The sequence below is a fragment of the Carassius auratus genome, chromosome 3 (assembly GCF_003368295.1).
Source record: "Carassius auratus strain Wakin chromosome 3, ASM336829v1, whole genome shotgun sequence".
NCBI lineage: Eukaryota > Metazoa > Chordata > Actinopteri > Cypriniformes > Cyprinidae > Carassius > Carassius auratus.
In genome coordinates this window covers 28,071,580-28,097,287 of record NC_039245.1, presented here as the reverse complement: position 1 = coordinate 28,097,287, position 25,708 = coordinate 28,071,580, and the positions used below count along the sequence as shown (strand labels likewise).

The 25,708-nt window shown below is 37.1% G+C and overlaps 3 protein-coding genes across 4 annotated transcripts; 2 read left to right on the top strand and 1 right to left on the bottom strand.

Annotated features, from left to right (window-relative positions):
* The first annotated feature begins 284 nt into the window (after nt 1-284).
* Nucleotides 285-8,436, top strand: LOC113053272 (ras-related C3 botulinum toxin substrate 1-like). Its single transcript, XM_026218157.1, has 6 exons — nt 285-542; nt 3,030-3,101; nt 3,240-3,357; nt 3,877-3,939; nt 4,088-4,247; nt 6,773-8,436. The coding sequence occupies exons 1-6, from the start codon at nt 508-510 to the stop codon at nt 6,901-6,903; spliced, it is 579 nt and encodes a 192-aa protein (XP_026073942.1). The 5' UTR covers nt 285-507; the 3' UTR covers nt 6,904-8,436.
* A 206-nt stretch (nt 8,437-8,642) lies between these two features.
* Nucleotides 8,643-10,524, bottom strand: LOC113053262 (serine/threonine-protein kinase 19-like). 2 transcript variants are annotated; one of them, XM_026218137.1, is made up of 6 exons: nt 10,177-10,524; nt 9,614-9,762; nt 9,291-9,526; nt 9,127-9,224; nt 8,906-9,053; nt 8,643-8,815 (listed from the first exon to the last, which is right to left on the bottom strand). In XM_026218137.1, exons 1-6 carry the CDS (start codon nt 10,253-10,255, stop codon nt 8,773-8,775), a joined length of 753 nt encoding a protein of 250 aa, XP_026073922.1. In that variant the 5' UTR covers nt 10,256-10,524; the 3' UTR covers nt 8,643-8,772. The 2 variants fall into 2 exon arrangements, with proteins under 2 accessions (XP_026073922.1, XP_026073931.1); XM_026218146.1 differs by having other exon boundaries at nt 9,614-9,759.
* Nucleotides 10,525-12,970: 2,446 nt separating this feature from the next.
* Nucleotides 12,971-18,426, top strand: LOC113042147 (5-hydroxytryptamine receptor 3A-like). The gene is made up of 10 exons (XM_026200742.1): nt 12,971-13,185; nt 13,266-13,328; nt 14,050-14,201; nt 14,305-14,349; nt 15,171-15,277; nt 15,672-15,841; nt 16,220-16,338; nt 16,671-16,881; nt 17,170-17,337; nt 17,952-18,426. Exons 2-10 carry the CDS (start codon nt 13,274-13,276, stop codon nt 18,248-18,250), a joined length of 1,326 nt encoding a protein of 441 aa, XP_026056527.1. The 5' UTR covers nt 12,971-13,185; nt 13,266-13,273; the 3' UTR covers nt 18,251-18,426.
* The last annotated feature ends 7,282 nt before the right edge of the window (nt 18,427-25,708 follow it).

Below are 25,708 nucleotides of genomic sequence, written 5' to 3'. Positions count from 1 at the left end.
GTAAACATTGTCATGTTTCATTTAACTTCAACTTTATTTTTGCTTTATATATATATATATATATATATATATATATATATATATATATATATATATATATATATATATATATATATATATATATATATATATTTATATATATCCTAACGTGATTGTACCCCTGGATGTATGTGCTATGTTTTAAAACTAACTAACTAAATAAATAAATAAAACGAAACAAAATAAGTGCAGGGAAAGATGGGTGTTAGCTGGAAGACTTTTATTCTGTAGAGGACCGAGCGGAAGTGCGCTTGTAAATCTGTTGGACTCGCTTCCTGTCCTGGGTGGTGGCTTTAAACTTTCTTACTCGACTTCATTCCTGTGTGCGGGAATGAGTGAAAGAAGAAAACAAGTTGTATAAAAGCGTCACACTGTGCAGCTGAACAAGTGTTGTATTAAACGGAGTCGTTTATTCGACTGATCTTGATACACTTCGCACGGAGGGAGAGTAAACATCGAGTTAAAGTCATGCAGGCCATCAAGTGTGTGGTCGTCGGGGACGGGTGAGTCACTTTACTGTCTCTTCACGGTCTCTGATGAGTCTGTACTCACATTCTCTCACTCTAAACATGTCTGGGCTCACTTTGTTGCGCTGGTCGTGTCTAGACAGCATCTAGCAGTTTCTCGGAGTAACTTTAAGTGCAGTGTTGTGATCCCAGCACTGACTGTGCCACAGTATCTTCACAGAGGACAGACTGTGGTGTCTTATAAACACACATCCTTCGTCCCTGTGTTGGTTTCCACATATCTTAGTTCTTTGCTTTGAAGTTGTTTACCCTTGTTGATAATTGCACTTTTAAGGCTGATCTGAAACTCCTAAACATAGAAGTTTCTCATTGACTTGCCAAGTTTATACACAAACTGCCTTCAACCTGTAAGAAAATGAAATGCTATATTGATTATCTGTGGTTGGCACTTGATTCATGTACATTACTGCATGTTTTTATTTATCTATTTGACATTTTATTTGCTGTTGTTATTAAGCAGTCTACCCAGAAAAAAGGTTCACAGATGTACTCACACACCTCTTATTCTGTACCTGCTGATTGAAATCAAAACTGCTTTCAGTTGTGAGAGGAAGTGAACCGCACAAAATCATACGTCACATTCTGGAAATCTCAGCCCTAAAGTACTAGTCTCATGAGAATTAGTTGTACTTATTCATCAGATTTCTATAGAAATCTGCATTGTAATCAAGATACACCCCTACATCAAACACAGACCTGGCTGGACTGATCTGTACTTTATAATGGACTCAATCCATCTGGTGGTCCTCAAGCTTGGGTAGCTCTCGCTGTCATGATGTAATATGTTGCGTTTATATGCTGTACTTGATCAGGCTCAAAAATTTTGTATATATATATATATATATATATATATATATATATATATATATATATATAAAACAGTTGGATGCAATCCACCACATGCCTTCTGTCATCTGGATTATAGTTTTTATACTTAAAAAAAAAAAAAAAGGCATTTTAGACAAACCACCATCTTCAGTTTGTAAAACACATCTTTGCTGTAAACTCTTTGAAGTAAATGTAAGAATATCTTTTATTTTGTCAGTACTATTTCATGTTAACATTTACTGGACTGATGCAACTTTTACTTGATTATCCTCAAAACATATTTAAAAAGAAAAAAGTTAAAATGTGAGTATCAGATGTGATGCATCATGCTTTTGAGCCTATAAGTGTTAAATAATTTTACTAAGACATATTAGTGGAAATATAGAGTGAAAACTGATATTTACAGGCTTTTTATGTAAACAGTATGCTATACAGCTATAAAAATCTCATTGATATGTTAATATCAGCAAATGCACCAAATACCATATTTGTGCTCAGTTTGGGCCTCTGAATAATATATATATATATATATATATATATATATATATATATATATATATAATGGAACAGGAACAGTTTATTGAACCTTAACAAAAATATAAACATAATGGCATGTTTATGTAATTATGTAATATTTAGTTAGTATATCTATTTGTACATATACATATATGTGCTATATATTCTGACTATTGTTTATAGATTATATTTTTTTCATGGTTAACATGTTAAAGGACATAGTTCTTTTTAAGAAACGAAAATGAATGAAATGGATTCTGTGCCTGCTGATTGAGAGGAAGTGAACCGCACAGTGACATACGTCACATTCTGGAAATCTCAGCCCTGAAGTACTAGTCATATCCTCCTGAGACCCAGCTCTGGAGAGGATATTATATTTCTCTCACAGTTTTAAGTTTCTCTGCTTGCTCTTTTAATATGGCTGACATTCATTTAGTGATCAAACTGTACATCCTTTTGGAAATATGATAATATTTTTGTCATAAATCAAAATATGACTTCCTGTTATGCCGCTGTAGAGGACACCAGGACTAAAGGCATGTTTATTATGCATTATGGGAGATGCAACAATTGAATAGGAAAATAAATTATATATATATCAATATTCTTATGTAATATTGGATATTATTATATAAATATGGCCAGTTATTACTCCCATTATTGCACTTGTTTTTTCAACATGCTGTCCCAACAGCACATTAATATGCAAATCATAGACAACATTGTGTTTAATGGAAAAACCAGTTTATGGAAATTTTACACACATATTACATAAAGTAAAATGGTATATCTGATCATTTTATTATATCTTTTATAACATAGCTGAGAATCATCCTTATACAGAGTTTGGTATAAAACAAAAATCTAAGTCCTGGTGTCCTCCTAGAGAGGACTAGCAAATGAATAAACCATAACAAATAAAAATATATGTATTTTTCATTTTTTTCTTATGTTCTAAACAATGTAATGACATAAAAATAAAAATAAAACCTCAATACAGAAAGCTTTTTTTCTCCTGGTTCTCAGGAGGATATGAGAGCTTTTCTGACAGACCAGTTTTTCAGCAGTTCTGCTTCCTGATACGATCTTGTTGTGAGGTGTTTCTCTTCTTCATTCCAGAGCTGTGGGTAAAACATGTCTGCTGATCAGCTACACAACCAATGCCTTCCCTGGAGAATACATCCCCACAGTGTGAGTGCCAGCACCTTCATCTGGAAATATTTTATCTGAGCTGTGCTTCGGCCGCCCAGAATCATGTGTTCCGGAGAGTTCTGCATTTGTTTACAGTCAGCATGATTTCACATCACTGATTAACATTTACGTTGACAGATTTGATAATTACTCTGCAAACGTGATGGTGGATGGGAAACCAGTGAATCTGGGTCTTTGGGATACAGCAGGACAGGAGGATTATGACAGACTTCGGCCCCTGTCGTACCCTCAAACGGTAAGATCACAGACCCACAGCCAGACTTTTTTACAAGATAATGAAGAGTGTCGGTTTTAGTGCCAATCTGTGTGTGTGTGTGTGTGTGTGTGTGTTTTAAGAATTTATGGTATGCATGTATTTAAACAGGCTCTAAAAGACCTTTGTATTTACACTGTCCCTTTCCATGAAAGTGGACATAAATCTTACTTGTCCTCTTGATGGATTACAGTTTCAGTTATCCTTCCACACTGCTATTATTTTTTTTTAACTCCGCCCCATACTAGTAATATATACAGCCACAAATGTTTGGACTATGAACTAATAGTGACTCTGTAGTCGACAGGGTTCGCGGTATATCCATTAGTCATGCATTAATTTCCTCTTGTCTGTTTTTATAAATATAATCATATTTACTCATACACATTGTCAATTTTAAACAACAGCATTTCTTGTCCGTCTGAGACATTGCTGGCTATAAATAGTGGAAATGCACCTGTAAATCTCCATCGGTGCATCATGAGTGCCTTTGTCCCATAGGACGTGTTTCTCATCTGCTTCTCCCTTGTGAGTCCGGCCTCTTTTGAGAACGTTCGTGCCAAGGTAAGTGCTTTTTCTTCAAAGTAAAAGGTAAAATTAAGCTAGCAAATACTATCAGAGGCTTTACTTCTTGAAATAATTAGTGCATGCAGGACTGACATTGCATTTCTCACCTGTTTAGATGATTTTGTAATGTGTTGTGTGTGTTCAGTGGTATCCAGAAGTGAGGCACCACTGTCCAAACACTCCGATCATCCTGGTAGGAACCAAGCTTGATCTGAGAGAAGATAAGGACACGATTGAGAAACTGAAGGAGAAGAAGCTCACTCCCATCACCTTCCCTCAGGGCCTGGCCATGACCAAAGAGATTGGTAGGGGGAGTCCTGTACATTTAAAAACATGTCCCTTCATAAATTACTGCATTAGGGGCCGTTCACATATCGCGCCTAAAACACGTGGAAAACGCTTGGCGCGCCGCTTTCTCCTTCTTTCCAAAGCACTCGGGCAGTTACGCCCCTGAGGCATCTGCCTTTGCTAAGCAACCATGACGCGCTCTCTCCATAATGCTGTGTTCACACCAAATGCGAATAGAGCGTCAAATTTGTCTAGTTTGCCGCTTTAACATTTTGAGATCATTCGCTTCATTCGTGCATGAAATTAACTTCACGTCATGGGGGGCTTCTGCCAGCTGAGTTCACTCAGCATTTTCAACCGCCATTTTATTCATGAAATGTAGTTTTAAAAGTATTTCAGGCGAAAATGTAGTTGTTTTAAACTCAAATATGCGGTTCATATTTAAAGACAGTGTCTATTTAAAAAAATGTGTTTCGCCGATTTCGGAGATGAGCTCCATGCGATCAGCGGGAGCTCCGTCATCATGTATCATGTATCCGCCGAGAGCAGCCTTACCTCGGCTAGATCTTCTGACATTTGTCTTTTTTTATTCCTGTCTCTATAGAAAAATTAACTTTTGTCATATAGCTCCGGTTGACTGCTCACTGACAACATCAGTCGTTCCTCCATGTTGAATGAGTGACTCCTAGCTAGGGATGGGTACCGAAACCTGGTATTAAACTGGCCCCGGGGCTAAATTATGAAAGACCGTAGTATCAGTAAGATCTGACGGTATCGGTTCTGCTTTCGGTACTGGAGGGGGAAAAAAATTTATGTACTCTGTATTTTTGCTTAATAATGTTTTCGTGCACATTTTATCTCACGAAACATTTCTAATTTGTGCAATCATATTCAGACTTTTGTCTGTGAGATCTGCGAGGTCTCATGCGCGCCGCGGAGGCTGTCTGTCAGTCACACACACACACACACAACAAGAACAAGCGCGGCACACACACACACGCAGGGGCCGTATCACATATCACGTATTTTGCGCGCTCAAGTTCATTATTTCAAATGTAGGCGTGGGGTATGCGTGCTCATAATGGAAGCGATGCGACGAGCTCATTTTTTCCAGGCGCGTCCGCACCGCATCGAGTTAAAAACATCTCAACTTTCAGAATGCCCCAAGCGCACCGCAGGTCATGTAACTTCCTCACCTTTTCCGTAACAACGTTGAAGCTCAGCCAAGATGAAGGAACAGCTGATAGCTGTATGTGGATTTTTAAATTAATTTAGTAGCAGAGCTACTGCAAGCAGTTTTTAGTGCTGCAAATCCATTCATCCATTGCTGAAATTTCCGCGTCTTCATGGAGAGAGCAGGTCATGGTTGCTCAGCAACGGCAGACTCCTCAGGAGCGCAAGTGCCCGAAGGCTTTGGGGAAAAAAATCAGAAAGCGGCGCGCCTAGCGTTTTCCACGCGTTTTTAGACGCGATATGTGAACGGCCCCTTACAGTACGAAACTCCTGCTTAATACAAAGAGTGATGATGGTGGAGACAGCAAAATGTTCCAAAGTGTGGTTATACTTCACTAGAGTTGATGCAGACAACGCTGGTTGTCATAAGTGCAACAACATTTTTGCATGTAATGGCGGAAACACAAGCAATCTATCAAAGCATCTTTCAAAAGTGCATTATGTGCAGAGAGAGAAATGCAAAGTTTTCGACTGCCTAACACAATTTCAAAGAACCGATAAGAATACAGTTAAAGTACCGGACCGTTAAGCAGTATCGGTAAGAGTAGTAATACCTTTAAAACCTTAACGATACCCATCCCTACTCCTAGCAGGCTCCTGATTGGTTAACGTGGCGCGAATTGACGCCAAAGTAACAAATTTTCAACTCGGGCGGCAGACGCGAATTCGCGTCAAACGCTTAAATGCACAAAAGCACCATTTGCGCGAAACGCTCAATTTGCGCGTCAATGCCTCATTCGCGCTGCGAGACCTCCAGACGTGCGTAAACGTGCCTTTGCATTGACTTAACATTGAAATCATTCACGGCAGTCGCTCTATTCGCGTTTGGTGTGAAAACAACATAAAGACGCAGAAATTTGAGCAAAGGATAAATGGATTTGCAGCTCTAAAAATCGCTTGCAGTAGCTCTGCTACTTAATTTATTTCAAAATGGCAATCCATATACAACTATGATCAGCTGTACCTTCATCTTGGCTGAGCTTTCAGCGTTGTTACGGGAAAGGATGAAGCTGATTGGTTAGTTCTTGTCACATGAAATGTTTTTAACTCGATGCGGTGCGGACGCGCCTGGAAAAACACGCGCTTTGCACCTGCTTTGCGACGCGACCGCCTCGCTTCCATTATGAGCACACATACCGCGCGCCTACATTGGAAATAACAAACTTGAGTGCGCAAAAGGCGCGATATGTGAACGGCCCCTTACTGTGGCATAAAAACTCAGAAGCTGATTTCTGAATGGAGAGTCCATGTTTTCTCATACATCATGCTTGTTATGTTGAAAGTGGTTGTGCTCGTCTTTGTTTGACAGGGTCTGTGAAGTATCTGGAGTGCTCAGCGCTCACACAGCGTGGTCTGAAGACGGTGTTTGACGAGGCCATCCGAGCCGTGCTCTGCCCTCCTCCTGTCAAGAAGAACAGGAGGAAGTGCCTGCTGCTCTAGAGCTGAGGAAAGATCGCTGTGATCCAAAGTGTATTTCTAAAGGAAATGAGAATGTCTTCCATTGTAATTACCTGTACAACTTTATACAAAACTTTAATCAACAGACTTCGTAAAACTCTATCCCCTATCCCTTAGGCAGACACTTACCATTGGATGACCTGCGGCCTTTGACTAATGGGATATTAACTTTTAGATGGTTAGCAATGTCCTGAAGTTGGTTCCTTCCATTGAGGACCCGTAAGGTTTGTTTACAGTCTTTGTTTGAAAGAAATGAAGATCCTGCCAAATAGCATTACATTAAAATGGGGGCGGTACTGTGTCCACCACATTTGTTGCTTTTTACCCCCTAAAGGGCTTCAACCATTTGGCAAACCAGAGCTAGCTGTTGGCTGCTGTGAAGCAAATGCCATGTCTAGTGGTTTAACCCATTTAGTTTAAAGCGATAAAGTTAAGTCCGATTACCTCGCACCTGTTTCTGAAACATGAGGTTTTCATAATGAAAGGATGAGGTGTCCGAACAGATTTATATTCTTGCGTGCACACTATTTGCCATTTGTTTCGGGGGGTTATTCTGTAATTTAAGGCCACACTAATTATACACAAAAACATGTCCTAGCCACATTTCACTTCTAAATTATACTTAAAATAAATAAATGAAGCCTGTTTTTAGGACCTTTAGCACAATTAGTTTTCCCTTATTGCAATATATATAAATATCTATTTACATTTTAAGTATTTTCTGTATGAATTTTACTGTAATATTTGACTATAATGAGAACTTTGATTGAGAAAATGGGCTTAATTGTAATTGAATGTCATAATATTCTGTATCATAATGAATGATCCTAAAAATAGGCTTTATTTTTGTGTAATCAAAGTATAATTTCCATCTTTGTTTTGAGGTGAAACATGGCCAGGAAATGTTTTGTTGGATTCAGAATGGGCTGAACTAGTTTTATCCCCAAATATCAGCACTCAATAATGGCTTCTTATAATATCCAATGGGACAATTAGTGTCAATCTTAATTTAGCGGTATATGAACACCTCGATGCTTTTTGGCATTTATAGTAAAAACAGCCATATCTATATTTTTGGTTAAAACACTTTTAGAAACTTTCTTTTTGACACTTTTTATATTTGCTAATGTTACAAAAAGAAAGAATTTTGTCAAAGCGTACACTACAGGAATTGGTTCATGTGAAGTTAGTTTTCTCTTGATGCGGTCTATTCCAATTACATTGACTTCTTTCTGTACTAATAACATGTAACTGTCAGATGTGTTTATATTCTGGAAACGATTGCTTGTCTTGTTGATTGAACAGCACATCATGTATAAAGTATTCTGACTTTTAACACTTTTACATACACACTTGAACTGTCCTGAGGCACAGATACAGAATGTGCATCATTTTTTGATCACCCTATCGAGCGATTTCTATCTGCATAGTTATAGCTGGATGTTAACCCTGTTTTTAGGGGTATTGATTATGTCACTTGTTTTACAGAACCATAAATTCAGATAAAACCCTACAGTTGTGTGTTGTTTCAATTGGAAACCTTGTGTAGTTCAGATTTTGGCCTTCAGCAGCTGGAGGAGCAGTGGTAACATGAACTCCATTCTAGACACAATTGTCTTAAGCTGTAAATGCCATTTAAATGGCAGCAACATAAGAACACATCTTAAATAGTGGCGATCCTGAGTGGTGCCAACAAAGACAGTGAGAAAACATCCACTTGACACTGAGAAGTTTGGCAAAATTTTATTATATATACTGTGCACAGTTGATTCTGCTGTTTGTAACCAAAATAATATGGCAATGAATACATGACAAAGTTCACTTCAAGTCAAGAGAGTTGAGCTCTTCGTTTCAGTCCACATATCGTAATAATGTCCCTGATGTTGTCTTTATGCTACAAATGGACAAAAACATCACATTTTAGACATCGGACCTTGTCCTCGCTATTACAACTCAACTGTACTCAGTGATTCAGCAGTCTCACCACTCTACTAACTCTGCTCCCATTATATCATGAACGTGATACTTCATCTGGAATTGGACCTGTGAAGTAGTGCGGCGTTCCTCCAATTCAGTCCTGAGGATTTCCCCGTATCTGGATTTCTTAACCATGCCGAGAACAGCTTTGCGTCCTGTTAGGAAATAGGATATTCAACAGCAGGAAGTGGAAATGCATTGCATGCGTGTCTCTTGTTAAACCCCTACCCTTAATGAAGTACTTAATGAATTTGCCAGAGTTGGGGATTGAAAGCCACCAGCTGCCCGCATCCCTCACAGTGAAGACGCCTGATTTCACCAGCTGCCTGCAAGGACACAGTAAGTACAAGAGACACCCAAGAACATAGGTATAGTTGTGTCCTCGTCCTTACGTAATCTCTCGGTCTGTGAAGAGGAACTCATTAAGCATTTTTTCCTTGTTGAAACTCAAATCGGAGCAGCCGGGTATTAGTTTGGCCAGAAATTTCTCTACAGTTCCCAATGTTTCCCTGCCAGCTTCCCCCTGCAGGACTTTTGTTCTGTAATCTTCAGCGAACACCAAAGCGAAGGCCTCGGAGTCAAACCCCAGCTGGAACATCAACAGCTCGCCGTTTTCCCTCAACTCATTCTGATGAGGAAAAGAGAAGACCAGAGCTTCTGAATGCGTTAAGGCTATTATAAATACATCCATACAGGCAATGCAATCTGATCTTACCACCTGCTTGTCCACTAAGGTTTTGTCATTGTGTAAACTGTACAGCTGATGTTTTAAGACGACTGGTGGAAGACTATCATTGAAGAGCTTTCGTGAAAACAGTGTCATGAGATACTGCAAGCTTGACCTGACATCAGCTGCTCCATCTGCTGAACAAACAACATACAGCATGCTTATAGAAACAGATTCAAGCAGTTACATGCTGTATAATGTTGTATTTGAAGCCTATAGTAACATGAGTATAGCAATATATTTACATACGTATAGCCATTAAAATGATCATTATTTACATACACAGACAGTCATATGGCTGAAGTTAAATTCAGATACAGAATTGATACAGTGTAAAGTTACGTAATAGGAGAATAATGACATGAAAATTAATTGCATGCATTCATAACTATATATTGAGTCAAACAAGTATTATTTTAAGCAGGTCTTTTGAAACATTACCTCTGCTATGTTTTTATAAAATTTGAAAACGTCATGATGTATCAGTTTCATACTTGGGTTTTAAATGCAACCATGAAGGTAAACCATAGATATTACATCTTGCCTCTTACCTGTCTCACTGTCAGCTGCACATCTGCGTCTCTTTGTTAAACAGAACGTGTCTGCGATAAGGGCTCTTTTTCTGCTCATTTCTTTCTTTAATGCACGGACAATACTTCACTTAACTGTACTTCCTCATGTAGATAGCTTGTATGCTAGGTGAGAATAGCGCAAAAATGTTTATTTAACATTTCTACTGCTGAAGTGACAAAGGAACACAGTTTTTATTCTCAAAAATACATATATTTCTATAAATTCTACTTTGTTAACTCTTGAATTTAAATGTGCACTCCACAGCTCGATGACACAACAGCTGACTGTGAGTCTTCTTCGTTGCTTTCTGGATGAATTAAAGACATCGGCTGCTCTCTGGCGGACTCTATTAAAACAACACGCACGCGCTCGAGGAGAGGAAGTGCATGTGTTGTCCCCTGATGTACTACTATATAATTGTTTCATTTGGTCAAGTTTGAGTAGATAATTCTACTCTGAAACATCTCAGTGGGAAATAGCCAGCATCTTCTACAAAGTCTTATTTAAAGTTGGCCAGTGAAAAGATTGGAAATCTTTTCTTTGTACTTTAGTCAATTAAAAAAAGGACGTATAACATATTATTGCTATATTCACATCTCAACTAACATAGTTAACATAGTAACATAAACAACACCTGCAAGAATGACCCGCCGTATCATAGTACTGAGACTGCTCTCCTTAGAGTTACAAATGATCTGCTCTTATCATCTGATCGTGGTTTATCTCTCTATTAGTTTTATTGGATCTTAGTGCTGTGTTCGACACAATTGACCACAACAAACTTTTGCATAGACTAGAAAACTATATTTGGCATTAACAGAGATGCATTAGCATGATTTAAATCGTGCTTATATGACCGCCATCAATTCGTAGCAGTGAATGAAGAGGTACCATATCGATCAAAAATGCAGTATGGAGTACCTCAAAGCTCAGTACTAGGGCCGCTACTCTTCACTCTTTACATGTTACCCTTGGGAGATATCATCAGGAAACATTGTGTGAGCTTTCACTGTTATGCTGAATTCAGCTTTCTTCTAGAACACTGTCTAAGGCTTGATGGCTGGTCTGTCAATTCTTCGTGATCATTTAGGAACCTAGGTGTGCTATTTGATAGCAATGTTTCAAACATTTTTTCTAACCTGCATTTTTCAATCTCAAAAACATATCTAAATTATGACCTATGCTCTCAATGTCAAATGCAGAAAATGCTAATCCATGCATTTATGACTTCAAGGTTAGACTATTGTAATGCTTTATCGGGTGGTTGTTCTGCACGCTTAGTAAACAAACTCCAGCTAGTCCAAAATGCAGCAGCAAGAGTTCTTACTAGAACCAGGAAGTATGACCATATTAGCCCGGTCCTGTCCACACTGCACTTTTCCTATTTGGCGCCTAAACTCTGGAATAACCTACCTAACATTGTTCGGGAGGCAGACACACTCTTGCAGTTTAAATCTAGATTAAAGACCCATCTCTTTAACCTGGTTTACACATAACATACTAATATGCTTTTAATATCCAAATCCGTCAAAGGATTTTTAGGTTGCATTAATTTGGTAAAGCAGAACCGGGAACACTTCACATAACACCGTACCTTCTACATCATTAGAAGAATGGCATCTACGCTAATATTTGTCTGTTTCTCTCTTGTTCCGAGGTCACCGCAGCCACCAGATCCAGTCTGTATCCAGATCAGAGGGTCACTGCAGTCGCCCGGATCCAGTACGTATCCAGATCAGATGGTGGATCAGCACCTAGAAAGGACCTCTACTGCCCTGAAAGACAGCGAAGACCAGGACAACTAGAGCCCCAGATACAGATCCCCTGTAAAGACCTTGTCTCAGACGACCACCAGGACAAGACCACAGGAAACAGATGATTCTTCTGCACAATCTGACTTTGCTGCAGCCTGGAATTGAACTACTGGTTTCGTCTGGTCAGAGGAGAACTGGTCCCCCAACTGAGCCTGGTTTCTCCCAAGGTTTTTTTCTCCATTCTGTCACCGATGGAGTTTCGGTTTCTTGTCGCTGTCGCCTCTGGCTTGCTTAGTTGCGGTCACTTCATCTACAGCGATATCATTGACTTGATTGCACAGATACAATTTAAACTGAATTGAGCTGCATAATGACATCACTGAATTCAATGATGAACTGTCTTTAACTATCATTTTGCATTATTGACACTGTTTTCCTAATGAATGTTGTTCAGTTGCTTTGACGCTATCTTTTTAGCTTAAAGCGCTTTATCAATAAAGATGACTTGACACTTAATTTCCAGCGATTTCGTCAACAGTTACTATTTAAATTTATGATGAACTGACTTTTTGCATTTTTGACACACTATTTTCCTATTTAATGCTGTTCAGTTGCTTTGTCACAATCTGTATTGTTATAAATAAAGGTGGCTTGACTTGACTTACACACACACACAACCACACTCTCCTATGAACTCCACTACACCTGTCCTGCATGTTTTTGGATGGTAGGGGAAACCTGAGACCTGGAGGAAAACTACTGTTGGTTTATTATTTGTAATTAGTGAAACTCTAATTCATCACAGAAATAATTAAAATGTCAGGCTGGAATGAAAACAATATTTAATCAAACATAATTAAAAACCTAGTGGAAGTGTTTGCTAACGTGCAATAATTGTTCTCATGCATTTCTCTGTTTGATTGTCCCCGCAGGTAATAAGTGCTCTTTTGTGATGTTTAACAATAAACTGAATGCTTAGATCTTACAAAATCTCATCATCTGTAGATCTAGTAACAAGACAAGTTTACACAAAATATAGGATCAGATTAAATAGACATAGTTGGTTCAGATATGAGCTGGGTCTATTGTGTTTGTCTTGTGTAACAACATTCATGTGGTTTTCAAAGAGCTGCGCCCCTTTAAAGGAGACTAATGATTCTTGTTTCACTCAAAAACTATAAAGAAGTCACAGCTGAACATCGTGGAATCTGACCTGGGAGTTTTCTAACAAAGGTAAACGTTATCCGTTTTAAATGCTTAAAACAGATATATTGAGAAAATAATTTAGAAATGCTTATTTTTCATGTTTGTAGGAGCTGAAATGGTTCTTCAACCCAGGATTTCATTGTTGCTCCTCCTCTGTTCATCTCCTCTTGGTAAATTATTTTTCCAGTTGTAGTAAACTTTCTCATATAATGTAAATACTGTGTTGATATAATTAGAATTTATAGATTAATATAGGTGAAAATGCATTTTATAATAAAAATTTTATAATCAGCGTAAGATTTGACTAGAATTTGTGAATGTTTTAGTTTGCATGTCCCTCTGAAATGATTTAAACCTGATTATAATGTTCTCCAGCATGACCGTCTGTAAAAGGGAGTTATAGTAACATGCTCAGTCAATTTTTAAAGTGGTAAATAAAATAAGAAAATACCATTAAATTTTTTTTTTTGCTTTAAAATTTCACATTTCCAGTGTGTTACTTTGCATTTCTTTGTTTGTGAATTTTACTAGCAATTTCTGAGTAAAAAATGTTTCTAAACCTTTTTTTGTCAGAGTAAAAACAGTGCATAATTTTAAATGTTATTCATTTGTATCATAACTGCACTTAAAAAAAAAAAAAAAATTATCCAAAATCCTAAAACTTTCAGTTTTATTTGCCTGTTCAAGTTAGTGAACTCCCTCTCTTACAATGTCTTTTTCATGTAGTTTACTGACAGTTTCCTGTAGTTCAAACAGTAGATCACGGTGCTAGCAACAGCAAGGTCATGGGTTCAATTCCCAGGGAAAGCAAGAAACTGATGAAATTTAAATTTGCTTTAAATAAAGGCATCTGCCAAGTGCATGAATAAAAACATTTATCTTGTCCTATAGCATTTGTCGCAGCTAATTCCACTGAGACTCCCTGTGATCGTCGCTGTCTGGCAAATTCTCTGGTTCAGAAAGAACTGTTTAGTGCACCACAGAGTGATAACTGTACCATCATAGTGAACATCACTTCAATACTGTATGAGACATTGTCTTTCGTAAGTGCCACTCTCGTCTTGTTGATCATCTTCGATGTTAGAAAAAGCATATATATGTATATGTATAAAATCTGTACCTAATAATTTTTTTCCCGTGTTTTAGGATACAAAGGACATGAAAATGACCAGCCGTATCAAGGTAAACATGGTGAGTTGAGTTCCTGAATACTAGTTAACTGAATACTATTACATATTTTAGAGTGTAAACTCTAGTGTAAAATTACTGTTATTGTGATTATTTTGATAGCATGTTGAAAAATCAATTGGTCAATAATTTACTCACATTTTTGAATATTGACTTTGTAGTGCACGATCCAAACATACATTTTTATAATTCATGAATGAAAATATTTTGTAACATGATATTGATGTGCCATTTACATGGTAATGCAATGTCTGATTTTAAAATGAGTTTTAAAGGATGAATTTTGAGATTTTATGTTTTCAAGTGATATATAACTTCTGATGATTTCTAAAATGTGATAGAGAAAAAGGCAACGAGGAAGTCTTTTTTTTAAACAAAGGTCAAAACTTCAGTTATAATTTAGATTTTTGAGGGTGCACTCTTGTCATAAATTAATCGATTACTTTTCCTACATTATTTTTAACAAAAAATATTGGTAAAGTATATATTTGAGAGTCTTAGACCTTTCCAACGATATATAGTTTGTCAAGATTAGATTCGATTTAATTGTAATATAGTGAAGTAAATGTAGGCGTACCACAGAGGGGACGGGTGACAGTTAACAGGTTTTAAACATTTATCAATAATTATGTAACAGTACATGCTTTTACTTGCAGAACCAATCAGAATCAAGTATTCCAAACAACTGTTATATGAGTTACATTGTAAAACAAAACAAGAAGCTGTTTCTTTCACTAAAACATTGACTAAATTCTAAATGTATTCTTATAATCACAAAATTAAAGAATGCATTTCTTAGACTGATAATATTTTCTGTCCTACAGTTGTGGAACGATCCTGATCTTGGATGGATGCAAGAGAAATCGAGATATCCAACAATTGTTTTGCCGGCTGATAAAATCTGGATTCCTCGGATAGTTTTGGACAACGCGTGAGTATCAAAACTGATGCGGATGTATGACATATATTGGTCACAATATAGATATAAAAAAGATATAGATATAAAACATTTGTGATATAGAAGAAAACATTGGGAAAAATATCAAAACTCTAAAAAATGCTGGGTTAAATATGGACAAACAAAGCGATTGGGTTTGTTTTCAACCAAAAACTGGGTTAAATGTTTAACCCAACCCTCTGGGGAGTAACCCAACTGCTGGGTCAAAACAACCCAACTGCTGAGTTTGTCCATATTATAGCAGCGCTGGGTTGTATTTACCCCAGCATTTTTAAGAATGAAGTGATAGATATTTTTATATCAAGGCAGATAGTTGATACAGTTACTCTGTGACGTTGCTAAAATGTCATAATCTGTTTGCACTCAGAATAGAAACGAGCATGGAGCCGTACACTAACGATGTGCAGGTGCGGCGAGATGGCACTGTGCTGCATTCAGTTGTTTTGTTCACGACGGTGAGCTGTGAAATCAACCTCTTCAACTACCCCTTTGTGAAGGGCTCGTGCCCTGTGGCCATCAATGGATGGAGCCAGAGAGGTAAGATTGAAATGTTAAACTGATTATGACCATTTGTTTTTAAACTGATGAATATTCCTAATTATATTATGAAAACATGATTACTAGTAGTGCCTGCTTTCCATGGTTTGAACCAAGCAAATAGAGTTTTGTTAATATGGTGTATAATAGCCTATTTTAATTGAAAATGATATGTGTTTGCACTGAAAAGAATGGCAATGACTTCATTTAAATATCCCATGGCCGGATTAAAGTGGAATTACAGCAACTATTTTTAGCGTTATCCTGTAAATAATTGCACATCTTAGAACATTGGTCAGCCAATCAGATCCAAGCATTCAACAGCCCGCGGTATGAATTAGGATAACCTGAATATGTTCTCTTGTTTGTTTGCTCCAGTTTGCTCGCTCACTCTCCAGATCACTGATGATGTGTCTTTGATTGGCGGCAGTCGAGGAGAGTGGCAGACTACACACGTGATCAAAACTGTGGATTCATCAAATCGTGTTTATCTCCAAGTAATGAAATCATCCCATTCTCAACCACTGATAAACAGTATTGAGTCTAGAGAGCATGTTACCTGTAGCCCTCAAGGCAGAAATGGACCATTATACAACCATATGCAGTTTTCAGAAATAAATACACCACGAGAACCATATAAACAATTCCAAAAGACTGACTTCTCAGACATGCAGCAATCTCCTTCTCTGACTGTTTACATGAGGTCTGGAACTAGGATGAAAAATCTGCGACAGACAGTCGTTTTTAATATTTGGTCATATGGTATAACTTGTGAATTGAGGACATGAAATAATCGCTTGTTAATTAATTGCTTTTGATCTGTGAACAGGTGGCTCTGTTGATTAACCCCTTCAGTGCTGTTGTAACCCTGATCCTGCCCAGTGGACTGGTACTCCTGACTGACCTGGTGAGCTTTGCTCTACCATTTGAAGGGGGAGAACGCAACTCTTTTAAGGTCACCCTGGTCCTGAGCTTCACCATGTTCCTCCTCATCCTCAGTGATCACTTGCCTAGCAGTGGCGAGTGTAGCCCCCTCCTACGTAAGTGAAATTGCACAAGAAAATCTGCTCCATTAGATTTATGATGGTACGTAGATTTTTACAATGCAGATGTAAAGTATTTTTAATTTAAACGATAATTCATAAGGAATTATATTTTCTTTGCATAAGGTTTAGCACTGTATTTATGATAAATGTGTTTAAAATGTCTACATTATATTTTCTGACAGCATAGTTTAAAAGATACAAAATAATTAGTCAAAAGCACTATATCACATCAACATGTACAATAATAAGTAGATGGCATTTTCTCTGTTTTCTCCTCTAAAGATTACCACTTCTGCTTCTGTCTGGTGTGTTTGGTCATGAGCACGCTGGCTTCAATAGTGCTAACACGTCTGTCTATAGACGACAGCTTCTTACTGTGCAGACGATCTGCTAAGGTTCATCCATCAAACAGCACCAAAACACAACATGACAGCCTGGATCAGGAGACAGGTGAGGGATGACTGGAAGCACAAAGGTCAATATGTCTCTGCTTCAAGCTATGAAACAAACAAAAGAGTGCGAATGTGTATGTTTTTTTTAATTGTAAAAAATTAAACTGATATGAAATATAATCTCATATCTTGGCCTATAGTTCCCATGTAATGCCATTTGCAATGCATTTTACTTCTGTTAAAAATGTAGGCCTTAACCCATAATAAGCCAACCATATCTATCTACTTAGAAAGCGAAATTGACAAATGTATATGATTGTTTCAGTAAAATACTTAAAATCAGGATTAAAACATGGAGCAATAGCATCTAATATCATACACTGCTTTTTCAGCAATTGCAGAATGCTCTTAAATGGGACTTTGAAATCATACCAAACTATGTTCTAATGCCAATATTACTGTTAGCCACAAACAAAACTGGTATTCTCTTATAGAATGGAAGTGTATTTCTGCTTTAAATAATGACCTTATTTGAAAAATGCATGGTTAATTTGGCAATGGCTGGTGCACTCATGATTTAATTTTGTGATTGTAGTAGTGCACAAATGACACACTTCACCTTTAATTAGATCTGCATTGCAATAACATCAATTATTTTTTCTACGTCACCAGATAAAGGTGTGATTGCAACCCAGTCTGGTAATCTGGCTTCAGAGATGGCCTCGCTCCAGAAAATAGTGAACTTTTTGGACAACATGGATAAAGGAGAAAAGGAGGCACAGAGTAAAGTGACATTTGCTTACCTCCTAGACAAATTCTGCTTTGGCTTTTTTATGATGATCTACATAATTTATGTCATAATTCTTGTTGTTATCACCCGAACAGACATTTGTAATGTTAATAATCTGGATTTCTGGGATGAGTCTCACCACAATGATGACAAATTTGACTACTCATACACTGAACTATAGTCACTTTCACATTGACATAACACATTGTGTCTCTATCTCAGTAAAAAAAAATCAAAATTATGTCTTCAAACAAAACTATGAAATAACTATAAACTAATAGTTTGTTAATGATTTGTAACTGTGTGTCAATAAAGAATGGCGATAACACTCATGGAGAGCAACAATAATAAAAAAAATCCCATTCATCTGAGGAAAATGGCATCATGACAACTCCAACAAACACACACAGTCTCAAAGTCTATATATTCCTTTTAGTCAAAGTACAATTTGAATGTCCTTCAATGGATAAAGATGACATACACACAACATACACACACACACACACACACACACAAAGACACTGTGTCAGCCAGCCATGTAGACCATGTTAACCTGCAAAACCTTGGTGAGCATCAGGACAAAACCACTAGATGGCTGTGTGGATCAAGATAGGTAAATAAAAATAAAATAAAAGTGATTTGGTAGCACTTTATTTTAAGAGCCATTTCTCAATATTAATATTACTAGCATGTTGGCTGATTATTAGTACTTAGGCACATATTAGTGCCTTATGTTGAATGACCCCTTAATCCTTCCCCATACCTAAATTTAACAACTAGCTTACTAATTATTAATAAGCAGCAAATTAGAAATTTATTGAGCCAAAAGTGCAATTGAAAGTTTAACATATAGATACAGATATAAAGATATAAATTTTATTTGATCATAGAGATGTTTAATTTGTTGTGGTATTGTTACAAAGTTAGATATTATGCATATATATATATATATGCAATGTTGTATTTTGAGAAGAGGAGGGGCCTCAGCACTGAACCCTGAGGTACCCCAGTGGTTAGCTGATGTGACACCAATGTGATAAAATGTTAACTATTCATTGTTTTCTTTTCACTGGTGCTTCGCATGAACTAATCGCTTTCAAATTAAATTCTCAATAAAGACACTTACTGAGATGCTAAAAAATTTGTTATTAGATGAGTAGTTGACGTGAAATTGTGAAATAAAGTTGAATTTTCATTCAATGTTGTATATATATATATATATATATATATATATATATATATATATATATTATAATAATTGCAAATGCAGATTTTATTACCTTTAACCTGTTAACTGTCACTCGCGTTTTTGAAGATAGACATGAATGTGCATGATACAAACCTAAATTTTTATAATTCATGACTGAAAACATTTTGTAACATGATTTTGATGTACCATTTACATGGTAATGAAATGTCTGATTTTAAAATGGGTTTTGAAGGATGAATTTTGAGATTTTATGTTTTCAAGTGATACAGTATTGTTCAAAATAATAGCAGTACAATGTGACTAACCAGAATAATCAAGGTTTTTCGTATATTTTTTTATTGCTACGTGGCAAACAAGTTACCAGTAGGTTCAGTAGATTCTCAGAAAACAAATGAGACCCAGCATTCATGATATGCACGCTCTTAAGGCTGTGCAATTGGGCAATTAGTTGAATTAGTTGAAAGGGGTGTGTTCAAAAAAATAGCAGTGTGGCATTCAATCACTGAGGTCATCAATTTTGTGAAGAAACAGGTGTGAATCAGGTGGCCCCTATTTAAGGATGAAGCCAACACTTGTTGAACATGCATTTGAAAGCTGAGGAAAATGGGTCGTTCAAGACATTGTTCAGAAGAACAGCGTACTTTGATTAAAAAGTTGATTAGAGAGGGGAAAACCTATAAAGAGGTGCAAAAAATTATAGGCTGTTCAGCTAAAATGATCTCCACTGCCTTAAAATGGAGAGCAAAACCAGAGAGACGTGGAAGAAAACGGAAGACAACCATCAAAATGGATAGAAGAATAACCAGAATGGCAAAGGCTCAGCCAATGATCACCTCCAGGATGATCAAAGACAGTCTGGAGTTACCTGTAAGTACTGTGACAGTTAGAAGACGTCTGTGTGAAGCTAATCTATTTTCAAGAATCCCCCGCAAAGTCCCTCTGTTAAAAAAAAGGCATGTGCAGAAGAGGTTACAATTTGCCAAAGAACACATCAACTGGCCTAAAGAGAAATGGAGGAACATTTTGTGGACTGATGAGAGTAAAATTGTTCTTTTTGGGTCCAAGGGCCACAGGCAGTTTGTGAGACGACCCCCAAACTCTGAATTCAAGCCACAGTACACAGTGAAGACAGTGAAGCATGGAGGTGCAAGCATCATGATATGGGCATGTTTCTCCTACTATGGTGTTGGGCCTATTTATCGCATACCAGGGATCATGGATCAGTTTGCATATGTTAAAATACTTGAAGAGGTCATGTTGCCCTATGCTGAAGAGGACATGCCCTTGAAATGGTTGTTTCAACAAGACAATGACCCAAAACACACTAGTAAACGGGCAAAGTCTTGGTTCCAAACCAACAAAATTAATGTTATGGAGTGGCCAGCCCAATCTCCAGACCTTAATCCAATTGAGAACTTGTGGGGTGATATCAAAAATGCTGTTTCTGAAGCAAAACCAAGAAATGTGAATGAATTGTGGAATGTTGTTAAAGAATCATGGAGTGGAATAACAGCTGAGAGGTGCCACAAGTTGGTTGACTCCATGCCACACAGATGTCAAGCAGTTTTAAAAAACTGTGGTCATACAACTAAATATTAGTTTAGTGATTCACAGGATTGCTAAATCCCAGAAAAAAAAATGTTTGTACAAAATAGTTTTGAGTTTGTACAGTCAAAGGTAGACACTGCTATTTTTTTGAACACACCCCTTTCAACTAATTGCCCAATTGCACAGCCTTAAGAGCGTGCATATCATGAATGCTGGGTCTTGTTTGTTTTCTGACAATCTACTGAACCTACTGGTAACTTGTTTGCCACGTAGCAATAAAAAATATACTAAAAACCTTGATTATTCTGGTTAGTCACATTGTACTGCTATTATTTTGAACAATACTGTATATAACTTCTGATGATTTCTAAAATGTGATAGAGAAAAAGGCAATGAGGAAGTCTTTTTTTTAAACAAAGATCAAAGCTCCTTTTGTAATGTAGATTTCTGAGGGTGCACTCTTGTCATAAATTCATCTATTACTTTTTCTACATAATTTTTAACAAAAGATCTTGGTAAAATATATATTTGGGAGTCTTAGACCTTTCCAACTTGATTGTAATATAGTATAGTCAACGTAGGCGTCCCGTATACGGGACGGGGTGACATTTAACAGGTTAAAGGAATATAAAAATGTAAATTTCCTGAAAATGTACTCACCTTCAGGCCATGCAAGATGAAGATGAATTTTTTTCTTCATTTTGCATTGCATTTACTTGCTAATGAATGGATTCTCACTGAATGGGTGCTGTCAGAAAGAGAGTACAAACAGCTGATTAAAACATCACAATAATCCACAAGTAATCCACACCACTCCAGTCCATCAGTAAGAGTTAAAAGTTATGTGTTTGTAATAAACCAATTCATCACTAAGATGTTTTTAAACTGTTTAGTGCTTCCATAGTCCATAATATCATGTTCTGCAGTGAAAAAGGTCCTCTTATTTGATTCAGGGAAAATATGCATATATTAAGTATCTTTAAAAGAAAAGCAATTCTAAACAAATAAAATGGTAGATTGTGTTAGAGCAGGAAATAACCAGTAATATTTAAAAGGCAAAACAGGGAGAACAGCACAATGTAAATCTTCATCACTGCCTCAAACTTGAAGGAATTTATAGCTACAATTACATAATTATGTTTTGTGTTATTGCAAAAATAAACATACAGGTACAGTATCTTTGGACTGCATCCTAAAATTCACATATTATCCACAGTGAGTCAAACAATCAAAATTCACATTCTTAAACATGAAAAGCAGAAGCAATTCCTGTCTTAAGGCTATCTGCGTTGCCTTTTACTAGAGGACAATATAAGCATTATTTTCTCAAGAAAAACTAAAGAATAAAGAATAGAAAATAAAGGTAAATACTGTACTTCTAGTTTATTAATTTTTTTACAGTGAAATGTAAAAATGACCTTATGACTGTACATGTTGCGCCGTGGGTGTAATCTGAACAAATGTCATAAAGCAGGTTGGTGACGCATTAGGATATTGCAGCAATGTTATTCATTAATTCATACAAAATTTGACTGAATTGAATGTTTGGAGACGGCGAGACGGGGATGTGAACAGAAAGTTTAAATCAGGATAAAAAATAAAGTAAATTTAAAGGTCATTTCTAAAATAAGGAAATAATAAAACCATAAAAGTCCCAAGATAATAATGAGGATGATGAAAACAAAACTAATAATAAACTATTAATGGCTCCACACAGGCCCATTCAGAAATCTGTTTCTAAAAACAAATCAACAGAAAGTTTATTGATATTAACAGATTTTGGTTATGCATACGCAATTTATAAATTTACACTTGTTTATTAGTATTTTGACCAGGGCCATTGCTAGTGGGGTGAAAGGTGATGATGATTATAGTGGGGTCCCCAGGCAATCTCAACCAACTGCTGAGGGCAGCCTAAAAAGATGCTCAGGACAGTTGATAGGCCACTGACATGCATCATCATGAAAACTTATCAATTGCATGTGTTTTTCAGCATGGCTAATTTAAACATTCAATATAGTTTAAAGCTTTCAAACACAAGACACGAAAAACTCAACTGAGTACTTGCGTGCCATGTGGGTGCGCACACAGAGAGCTGTGTCTCGAGGACACTGAACCGAGCTCTTCTTCGCGTCCTCCTGCACCTAAACGAATGAATACGAAGTCGCAGTTTAAACATGCAAATGGAAAAAGATGTGGAAGAGGCCACATCGGCACCCGCACGCAGTGTTCTGTGTGAACAGGGCGCTCGCAGAGAGATGCGTCTCAAAGCGCTTGATCACCGATTTTGCCTCTTCTTGCTCTCATACTTACAAATGTATATAAAGTTATGTCAAAATACAGTTTTCTGAGAGAATCCTCAAAAAATGTTTGGTTACGTTTTAAATGAAAGTAATAAATGGAGAAAGATATTGGATGTGTATCATTATAATGGATGCATTGTCTCTCAAAGTGACCATGACTATTTTGCTAGCTGCTGTAAAGTTAATCCAAGAAAAAGAAAGTAAAACACTAACTGCTCTTGCCTGAATTACTATGCAGTTTCAACAAGAATTAATCCACAGTCAAACCAAAAATTATTCAGACACCAAATATATTTATTCATCTGTTTTTTTACTAATAGGTGCAGGAAACTATAGTTCATTTATGTAAGTGAGGATGCAAAATAAAATAATTAATTACTTACCTTTCTATCAAAGTTATCTGATTGTCACAATTATGGTCTGTTTTTGTTTTGTTTCCCCGTGTTTTCATGACCTTATTTGGTCCTTCCCGTTCCTGTTCTAATTGTTTTTAATTTGTTGTAGGTGTTCCTTGTCATTTAGTTTTCCTCATTACCCGACTGGCCCTCGTTGTCTGCCTTATTTAAGTACTAGCCCATTCTGTTAACCCTTGTCTGGAATTGTTCAATGTCAAACTTAGCTACATGTGTTTTCCTGTTTCCTTGGATATTATTAAAGACTGTTTGTTTGAGCTGGACTTTGCATCTCCATGTTCCTCACAGTAGCAACCTGTGACACTGACTTTATCAAGATGAATTTGTTCTGACAGTTTAGCTATGATCTTTTGTCATATTTTATTAAAATGTTTTTAATTATAACAAATAAACTGTAATAATATGAGACCAGGTACAGGTGCACAAGACCGTCCCAGGTCTTAAAAACTTAATGCACACTAAATTCACAGTATCTAAAATACCGCTCCAAAGCGGTATTAAAGGCTTAGAGTATCCCATCACTCATCATGTTATGAAAATAAATAGCATTTGATCTCTCGTGTTTCCACAGCTGCCTCTCCATTTCCTCAAAAAAAAAAAAAAAAAAACACCCTGTCATGCCTTTCTCTTCAAACTCCATCACATATAGCACACTATTCATTAATGAATTATTAACTGAATACAAGCACACAACCTCACCCCAGGCCAGAGCTGTGACTGCAAGAATAATAATTACTTTATGACTTCCAAATAAAACTCTTTAATGGTCCTCAAGGAAAGATCTCAAGTGGGTTTGTGATTTCCTTCTTCAGAACGACTTCTAAATTAATAATTAAAGACAGCATAAAGAGGCTATTTAGGACAGAAGAAATTGTTTCCCCCATCAGAGTCAACAGATGCTTCCTGACCCCATGAAATCAAGGTTTTGGAGCCACAGTGCAAACTAACAATGTCATAAAATATTTCACGTGACAGTATACAGTATAGCCAGGTGTAACGGATGCCAGCGAGCAAGAGCTGATGCCAGTGGCTACAGTTTTTAGCCTCCTTATTAATGCATCTGCCTCCCACGCCGAAGACCTACTTAGAACAAGAATGAAGTGTGTGGTGAGGACCCGGGAGAGGGGTCGCATTGGTGCCGTGACCCGGACATTTAGGGGAGTGAAAGTAATGGAGGCCAGCGAGTAGGTTATATGCAGGTAAACCTCAGGGATGCACTAGTGGCTGCAGTCTTTAGCCTCTTTATTAGTGCGTCTGCCACCCATGCCCACTTAGAACAAGAATGAGGTGTGTGGTGAGGACCCAGGAGAGGGGTTACATTGGTGCCGTGACCCGGGTGGGAGTGAGGATTGGGGAGTGAGTGTAACAGAGGCGAGCGAGTAGGTTCTGTGCAGGTAAAGGGCTGCAGTCTTTAGTTTCCTTGTTAGTGTGTCCGACTTGCATGACAGAGACCCAGATTCAAGACCCACTCAGAACAACAAAGAGGTGTGGAGGTGAGGACCTGGGAGAGAGGGGTTACATAGGGACATGCCAAATTAAAGGGCACTTCTGTGAAGTAAATTTTAGCAATTAACTTTCACCTCAGCTGTGGCAGTGTTCACACGTTCAATTGATCTAACTCTACTATTAAACTGAATGCTTTCTCATACTATGTATCATTCATCTGGTGATAGGCAAGGAGCTCCATAATATCTGGAGATCTGGAGCCATAACAGATGTACACAGATAACCAATTACAAGAACACTTGTACATTTAGCCATCTCTAGAATATAAGTTGTAAATGGCATGTAACTCCTGACATTATAAGTACAAGAGGAATCAGTTACTGGGGACTTTACTGTCATTGTCATTGCAGTCATTTGCAAAACTCGAAAAAAAATCCTACACCTACAAGTCACTGCAGGTTCCAGATGAAATTAACCCTAAAACACCTTTATTCCTTTTCACCAAAATTATAATCGTAAAGGCAGATTACAGATTACTGAAAACTTATTTTCACTCTGTACCTTGTACAATAACACTATGACTTTAAAACACTTTTACCATAGTCCATGACTTGTAGAATCAAAATGGCATTTTCCTATTGGATCCACAGGTCTTCTTTTCTGGTGCCTCAATAAACAGCTACTTTTATATTGCTATTATTTTGTCAGAGCAGTGTGAT

Bases quoted from the DNA above. Each gene is read 5' to 3' on its own strand.
- LOC113053272 (XM_026218157.1), top strand. From the start codon at position 508: ATGCAGGCCATCAAGTGTGTGGTCGTCGGGGACGG. The intron at 3,358-3,876 runs GTAAGATCACAG...TTTGTCCCATAG, and splicing joins CCCTGTCGTACCCTCAAACG to GACGTGTTTCTCATCTGCTT. The intron at 3,940-4,087 runs GTAAGTGCTTTT...GTGTGTGTTCAG, and splicing joins TTGAGAACGTTCGTGCCAAG to TGGTATCCAGAAGTGAGGCA.
- LOC113053262 (XM_026218137.1), bottom strand. From the start codon at position 10,255: ATGAGCAGAAAAAGAGCCCTTATCGCAGACACGTTCTGTTTAACAAAG. The intron at 9,763-10,176 runs GTAAGAGGCAAG...TTGTTTGTTCAG, and splicing joins TGCAGCTGACAGTGAGACAG to CAGATGGAGCAGCTGATGTC. The intron at 9,054-9,126 runs GTAGGGGTTTAA...ATTTCCTAACAG, and splicing joins CATTAAGTACTTCATTAAGG to GACGCAAAGCTGTTCTCGGC.
- LOC113042147 (XM_026200742.1), top strand. From the start codon at position 13,274: ATGGTTCTTCAACCCAGGATTTCATTGTTGCTCCTCCTCTGTTCATCT. The intron at 14,202-14,304 runs GTAAGTGCCACT...CCCGTGTTTTAG, and splicing joins TGTATGAGACATTGTCTTTC to GATACAAAGGACATGAAAAT. The intron at 15,842-16,219 runs GTAAGATTGAAA...TGTTTGCTCCAG, and splicing joins CAATGGATGGAGCCAGAGAG to TTTGCTCGCTCACTCTCCAG.